This window comes from Cebus imitator, unplaced genomic scaffold, assembly GCF_001604975.1.
Source record: "Cebus imitator isolate Cc_AM_T3 unplaced genomic scaffold, Cebus_imitator-1.0 Scaffold128, whole genome shotgun sequence".
Lineage (NCBI taxonomy): Eukaryota > Metazoa > Chordata > Mammalia > Primates > Cebidae > Cebus > Cebus imitator.
In genome coordinates this window covers 2,883,428-2,891,690 of record NW_016107443.1, presented here as the reverse complement: position 1 = coordinate 2,891,690, position 8,263 = coordinate 2,883,428, and the positions used below count along the sequence as shown (strand labels likewise).

The following is an 8,263-nucleotide window of genomic DNA, read 5'->3' as shown; positions in this document are numbered from 1 at the left end:
TGTACCTGTAATCCCAGCTACTCAGGAGGCTGAGGCAGGAGAATTGCCAGAACCCAGGAGGCAGAGGTTGCAGTGAGCCGAGATCGCGCCATTGCACTTCAGCCTGGGTAACGAGCAAAACTCCGTCTCAAAAAAAAAAAAAAATGTGATTAATTTTTACTAAACTGTATAGCTCAGTTGTTTTAGGAATCATCAAGTTCAGTAACAAATGTGGTAGAAATAGAAAGCACTTGTTTTATTAGGTAGCAATTTTAGAAGATTTGGTTATAATTAAGATGATGCTTTTTTTAACCTTCTGACCTTGAAATTTTATATTTATTGACTAATACTTCTGATTTTTTTGCCTTTCTATAGTTTGAAATGCTTACTGGTACACTACCTTTCCAAGGAAAAGATCGAAAAGAAACAATGACTATGATTCTTAAGTAAGTACTCCCTTAATGTAGATGTCTTGATGAGATTTTAACATAAAAGCTTCAAGCCGGGCACTGTGGCTCATGCCTGTAATTTCAGCACTTTGGGAGGCCGAGGCAGGTGGATCACTTGAGATCAGGAGTTCAAGACCAGCCTGACCAACATGGTGAAACCCCATCTCTACTACAAATATAAAACTTAGCCAGGCATGGTGGTGCACACCTGTAGTCTCAGCTACTTGGGAGGCTGAGACAGTAGAATCCCTTGAACTCAGGAGGTGGAGGTTGCAGTAAGCCAATATCACACCACTGCACTCCATCCTGGACAATAGAGCGAGGCTCCCTCTCAAAAAAATAAAATAAATCCTTCACACTAAAAAATGAGATTTTAGAGTGTTGGCATGTTAATAGTGAAATACTGAAAACTTTACTTTTGAGATTTGTAATATGTCCAGGATGCCCATTATTTCATTTCTGTCTACATTTTCCTGAAAGTCCTAGCCAATATGATAAGTCAAACAAAAAATTAAAGCATACAGTTTAAAAAGAATAAAATTATTATTATTCAGAAAACATGACCCTATCCATAGAAGATCCATTCATCAACCTGTACCACACAGCAAAACCCTGTCTCTACAAAAAATGCAAAAATTAGCCAGGCATGGTGGTGAACACCTATAGTCCCAGCTACTTTGTGAGGTGGGGGATGGGGGCTAAGACTGGGAGATCATTTGAGCCCAGGATGTTGAGGCTGCAGTGAGCTGAGATGATGTCCCTGTACCCCAACCTGAATGACAGAGCGAAATCCTGTCTCAGAAAAAAGAAAAGAAAATCCAGTGATGACGTAAATTCTTGGAATTAATAAGAATTTAGCAAAGTTATTGGATACAACAAAAATGTATTTCTTGTCTCTATACTAGTAATAGAAAATAGAATTTTTATCCAGGCACAGTGGCTCACACCTGTAAGCCCAGTGCTTTGGAAGGCCGAGGTGGGCAGATCACCTGAGGTCCAGAATTCAAGACCAGCCTGGCCAACATAGCAAAACCCTGTCTCTACTAAAAATACAAAAAAATTAGCCAGGCGTGGTGGCAGACGCCTGTAATCCCAGCTACTTGGGAGACTGAGGCAGGAAAATCATTTGAACCCGGGAGGCGGAGGTTGCAGTCATCTGAGATTGCATCATTGTACTCTAACCTGGGCAACAAGAGTGAAATTCCATCTCAAAAAAATAAAAATTAAATAGAATTTTCAAAGAGGATACTGTTTACAACAATATAAAAATTATCAGATACCTAATGATATATCTAGCAGAAGTTGTGTAAGACTTCTGTACAGAAAACCAGAAAGTATTATTTAAAGACATTTTAAAAGACCAAAATAACTTGAAAGGATATACCATGATCATGTTATGACAGGCCCAGTGTTGTAAAGTTATCAGTTGAAATATAATGTGAACCAACCAGGCATGGTGGCTCATGCCTATAATCCCAGCACTTTGGGAGGCCAAGGTAGGCAGTTTGCTTGAGCCTCGGAGTTTGAGACCAGCTTGGGCAACATGGGAAAAACCCATCTCTACAAAAATTAAAAAATTAGCCAGATGTGGTGGTACATACCAGTGGTCCAGCTACTCTGGAGGCTGAGGTGGGAGGATTACTTGAGCCTGGGAGGTCAAGGCTGCAGTGAGCGCTGATCACACCACTACACTCTAACCTGAACGACAGAGTGAAGAGCGAGACCCTGTTTCAAAAAAAAAAATATATATATATATATATAATGCGAACCGCATACAGAATTTTAAGTTTTCTGGTAGCTACATTTAAAAAAGTAAAAAGAGGCTGGGTGTGGTGACTCACGCCTGTAATCCCAGCACTTTGGGAGGCCAAAGTGGGTGGATCACCTGAGGTCAGGAGCTCGAGGCCAGCTTGGCCAACATGGTGAAACCCTGTCTCTACTAAAAATACAAAAATTAGCCAGGCGTCATGGCACACACCTGTAATCCCAGCTACTTGGGATTACAGTTGAATTTGAGAATCACTTGAACCTGGGAGGCGGAGGTTGCAGTAAGCCGAGATCACACCACTGCACTCCAGCCTAGGTGACGAGAGAAACTCCGCCTCAAAAAATAAAAAAGTAAAAAGAAACAAAGTTAATCGTAGTATTTTATTTAACCCAGAGTACCCAAGATGTTATTTCAGCATGTAACCAATGTTAAAAAATAATTGAGGTATTGTAAAATAATTTTTTTCATACTCATTTGAAATTCAGTGTGTATTTTTACACTTACAGTGTGGATTGGCCGCATTTCAGGTACTCGGTAGCCCTATGTGGCTAGTGGCTACTGTACTGGATGACAAACTGTAGTTTCAATGCAAATCACATAAAAATCCTAAACAACTTTTTAATGTGGATCTTGATAAACTGATTCTCATATGATAATACAAAGGACCAAAAATAGCTGAAACACTCTTGAAGACCAAGATAGGAAGACTTGCTTTACCAGGTATCAAGTCTTATTATAACAGTAATTAAGATTATATGACATTGAAACAAGTGTAGAAAGTAGATCTGTACAATAGAATAAAGAGCCCAGAAATAGATCTATATATATGGATACTTAATTTTCGACCATTGAGAATTTCAGAGCAGTAGGGAAAGAACAGCCTTTTCTTAATAAATCATTCTGGAAAAGTTAATATTCATATAAAAAATAGGCAGGAATTGGTGGCTCACCTGTAATACCAGCACTTTGGGAGGCTGAGGCGGGAATATCACTTGAGGTCATGAGTTCAAGAATATAAAAATTACCTGGGTGGGGTAGTGCACACCTGTAGTCTTAGCTACTTGGGAGGCTGAGATGGGAGACTCACTTGAGCCCAGGAGGTCAAAGCTGCAGTGAGGCATGATCATGCCACTGCAGTCCAGCCTGGGTAATAGAGCAAGACCCTGTCTCTCAAAAGAATTTACTTTAAAAGAATTAAAAATTGGCCTGGTGCGGTGGGTTACACCTGTAATCCTAGAACTTTGGGAGGCCGAGGCAGGTGGATCATGAGGTCAGGAGTTCAAGAGCAACCTGGCTAAGATGGTGAAACCCCGTCTCTACTAAAAATACAAAAAAATTAACCAGGTGGGGTGGTGGGTGCCTGTAATCCAAGCTACTCGGGAGGCTGAGTCAGGAGAATCACTTGAACCTGGGAGGTACAGGTTGCAGTGAGCCGAGATCGTGCCACTGCATTCTAGCCTAAGTGACAGAGCAAGACTGTCTCAAAAAAAAAAAAAAAAAAGAATTTAAAAAAAATGGTAAAGAAATTCTACCTTCCACCATATATAAAAATCATTGTCTAAAAGAGGGGAAAAAAAATCATTGTCAATCTATCAAGAACTCCAATGAGTAAGAAAAAACCAACTCAATAAAAACATGGGCAAGAGACTAAGGGATCTGACAGAAGAGGATATGCAATGGCCAAAAAACTTATGAAAAAATACTCAATCTTGTTAATCAGAAAATGCAAATTAAAATCACAAGGAACTATCACTGCATACTCACCAGAATGGCTAAAATTAAAAAGATTGACAAGAGCATTCTGAATCATTTTTGGCCCAGACTGCTGCCCCATAACAGAATTTTTAAAAATTTAAAGACTGACAGTACAAAATGGTGGGATGTGAAGCAATGGCGACTTTTATACGTAACTAGAAGGAATATAAATACTCATATAACCATTTTAGAAAGCAATTTTTGTCCTTCTAAAGACAAATATATGTATACCCTCATCCACTAATCTGCACACCTAGACATGCACCCATGTTAAAAGAATCTGATTACTCACACATCAAAAAACAAGTGCAAAGCCGTTCATAGCAACATTATTTGTAATAGCCAAAAAGTGGAAACCTGATTATGAACAGAAGAATGAATTAATAAATGATGTTACATTTGTACAGTTGAATACAGTAGAATTTTTATTTATGTGTTTTAGGTTCTGTGGACCACACACAGTCTCTGTCACATATTCTTTGTATTTTTTTCAAACCCTGTAAAAACTTGAAACAATTCTTAATGTGAGAGCCATACAAAAACAGGCTGAAGACTTGGACCATGGGTGTAGTATGCCATACAACAAAGAAAATGAACAAACCGCAGTTACATGCACCAACTTAGATAAATCTCACAAGAATTTGGAGCTAAGGAAGTTCAAACACAAAAGAATAAGTGCTGTGTGATTCTATTTGTAAAGTTTACAAAGCAGGCAAAACTAAGGCATAGTTTTTAGGGTTCATATTTAGATGGTTAAAAGCCTGAGGCAAAATAAGGAAAGTGGTTGCACTGAATAAGGGGTTCTGACAATGTTATGTTTCTTGGCCAGATGACTATTCAATTTGTGGTAAATCACTGAGGTGTGTACTTTGGGTGTTTCTGTTTGGGGTTTTGGGGGGCATTTTATATTCTTCTACACAATAAAAAAGGTCTAAAAAGATGTGCTACGTAAATGAATGTTCACTGAACTTTCATCACTGAACCTTTATCACTTCATCTACTTTGATCCCTCCCTTTCAGCAAACAAACACTCTCTTGTGTTGAAGAAACTAAATCTTTCTTTGACTTGGCCTTCCTTTCAAGTTACTGTACCATCTTCCTGCATCCTTTCAACACAAAGCCTCTTTAAAAAGTAGTCTATACTTTCTGTTAATACTTTTTTGGCTGCTTTTATTCCACTGCCTATTTGTCATTCATCCCCATCACTCTACTGAAACTGCTCTCACTATGGCTATAAGTGGTCTTCTGGTTGCTAAAACCAGTGGCAGGTTGTCAAAAGGCTGACTGTACCATTCATTCACACAATTCATTTAACAGATGTTTGAGTTCTTGCTAATCATACTTGAGATGTAGTATGAACAGGGCTGAAAAGGTGTTTGGTGGTCTTCAGAGTTTATATTTTAGTGAGGGAGACAAGGAATTAATATCTAAACAAATAGTTTCAGATAGTAATAGGAGATATAAGGATAATAAATCAGAATACTCTATAGTGTGAGGGAAGGAGCAGAAAGCAGGAGCCATGTTAGATGGGACACTTAAGAAAGGTATCTCTGGCTGGGTACGGTGGCTCATGCCTGTAATCCCAGCCCTTTGGGAGGCTGAGGCAGGTGGATCACGAGGTCAGGGGTTCAAAATCAGCCTGACCAATTTGGTGAAACCCATCTCTACTTAAAAAAAAATAGAAAAAATTAGCTGGGCACGGTGGCACGTGCCTGTAGTACCAGCTACTCGGGAGGCTGAGGCAGGAGAATCGCTTGAACCCAGGAGGCAGAGGTTGCAGTGAACCAGGATCTTGCCACTGCACTCCAGCCTGGGCAACAGCGAGACTCCATATCAAAAACAAAAAGAAAGGTATCTCTGAGTATTTGACACTGTTGGCTACTCCCTCCTTAGTTTTTCCTACTTTCATCTGCTTCTCCCACCTCTCTAACCATTCCCCTTTTGGTCTCTTTTACATGAGCATTTCTTCTCTTCCTGTTTTTCTTTTTTTAGTTACACAAAATTTTCAAATATGAATTCTCAAAAATAGAATAATTCAGTAAACACATATACCTGTCATCCCAGATTCAACATTTATCAAGATTTGGTCATTTGCTTTATTCTTTTTTTCTTTACTAAAGTATTATAAGCATTCCAGATGTATCATTTCTTATCTACTTAATTCAGTTTGCCTTGCTAAAAATATGGATGTTTTCTTACACATCCACATAAAGCTAGTAATATTGCCCAGGTATCATCAATCCTTAACAAGTTTTTCAGATTTTCTTCAAAATTGTGTCTTTACAATTGCATCCAAATCAAGTCTGTACATTCCATTTGGTTGTACTTCTTAAACGTCTATTACTATAGAACAATCCATTCCTGTTTTTACCCTCTGTTTATTCATAGAAACCAAGACAGTTGTTTTATAGAACTCTGCTTTCTGGATTTATCTTGTCAAACAATGAGACCCCCTCTCAATATCTGAAACAAAAAGCATAAAGCTTATTTTATTCCTTGCTATGGTAAGTGTAGAGTCTCCCCAAACCTAGTAGACCACTAATCTTATATAGGGTTTAGGGGAAAGATGGAGCTCAATAACTGGCAGATTTTCAGGTCTATAAGTGGGTTGACATTAGCTGGTTAAACTTTTTAGCAAGATTATTTCACAGCTAATACTGTGTGGTCCCTATTACATCAGGATGCTTACAATACCTGGTTGCCCCCACTTTAAGTGATGGGCTCCAGTGGTTGCAACTGACTCCTCCATTGTACAGTTCCCTGTCAGGCTTTTAACTAATGGTTCTATCCATTAATAATCATTACTTGAAATGATTATTTTATAAGGAATTCAAAAGTGATGAATTGCTTTTTTTAAAAGTGTTTTTTAGAGATGAGGTCTTGCTCTGTTTCCCATACTGAGTGCAGTGGCATGATCACAGCTCACTGCAACATCAAACACCTGGGCTAAAGCGATCCTCCTGCCTCAGCATCTCGAGTAGCTAGGACTACAGGTGCACCCAAGTTCTTTAATCTTTTGTACAGATGGTATCTCACTATGTTGCCAGGCTGGTCTCAAACTCCTGGGCCCAAGCTATCCTCCCACCTCCGCCTCCCAAAATGTTGGGATTACAGGCATGAGCCACTATGCCCAACCATAATTTTATTATTATTCCTTCCTCATTTATTAGCTGTTATTTTCTCAAACAAACTTTCCCTCATCAACTATGATGATTTAATTACTTGAAATAAGGCTCATTCAAGAAAGAGAATAAATAATTCTTTTCTTAACTGTTTCTAATGTCAGAGCCCTAGTTACTTCCAGTAGGAGTAGTATCCAATGAGTTGAGTGTTTGTGTTTTGGCTTTGCTTTTTCTTATTTTACTATAATAAACTCATGGGATTTAATAATCAGTGTGATTCAGGCAATCGCATTGATTATTTTTAATGCCCAAATTGTTCTTTTTCTGACTACCTTTTAAATGCTCTTCTCCCCCAAGATCCATCTATGATATGCTTTTCTTCCCCCTCTGTACTTACTTTCCTGACTGACTTCTGTCTTTCCTATAACTACCCTCAACATTTTAATTACTCTCAAATCACTCTTTCTTACATGAATTTACTGGACATTAGACCTGTGTTTCCATTTACTCACCTGCCTGGCCTTCCCAAAACATATTACATGCATGATTTCACATCTTTGAACTAAATGTATCTTTATTTGCTGTTCTTTTCTTCTTATTATACTCCCAGTTATCAGCATTTTCATGCAACCTCTTTCCTAAGCCAGAAACCTGGAAATCATTTTTTATTTCTTACACATAACTAGGTATTCTCCAAATTCAATCTCAGAATTATTTCACTGTTCCAGCCTTTCCTCTGAATTGCAGTGCTTACAGTATTTAGGCCACAGTAACCTCTTAACCACACTATCTGACCACATTCCTAAGTTGACTGCTTTCCACTTAGGACATCTTCCCACTCCAAACTGTTCTCTACTACCCTTGGAGTTACCCTCTTAAAAATAAGTCTGGTCACGTTAGTTGACTGTTTCAAGACCTCTGCTGCATCCCTATTACCTAATACATTGTTTCCTCAGATTTGTTCAAGGGAGTATTAATTCTATAAGATGTTAATAGATATTATTTGAAAAAGAGGTGCTGGAAATAAATACTTAGAAAATACTGATTTCACCCATGATCCCAGCACTTTGGGAGGCTGAAGTGGCAGGATCACTTGAGACTAGGAGTTCAAGGCCAGCCTAGCCAACATGGCAGAACTCCATCACTACAAAAAAATAAAAAATAAAAATTAGCCAGATGTGGTGGCACAC

The 8,263-nt window shown here is 38.5% G+C and overlaps 1 protein-coding gene across 1 annotated transcript in view; it reads left to right on the top strand.

Moving 5' to 3' along the window:
- Positions 1-8,263, top strand: part of RPS6KA3 (ribosomal protein S6 kinase A3) — a 114,197-nt gene that overhangs the window by 78,038 nt on the left and 27,896 nt on the right. The window contains exon 10 of the mRNA XM_017540673.2: positions 355-425. Within this exon, the coding sequence (XP_017396162.2) occupies positions 355-425 (71 nt within the window). The remainder of the gene's footprint in view (positions 1-354; positions 426-8,263) is intronic.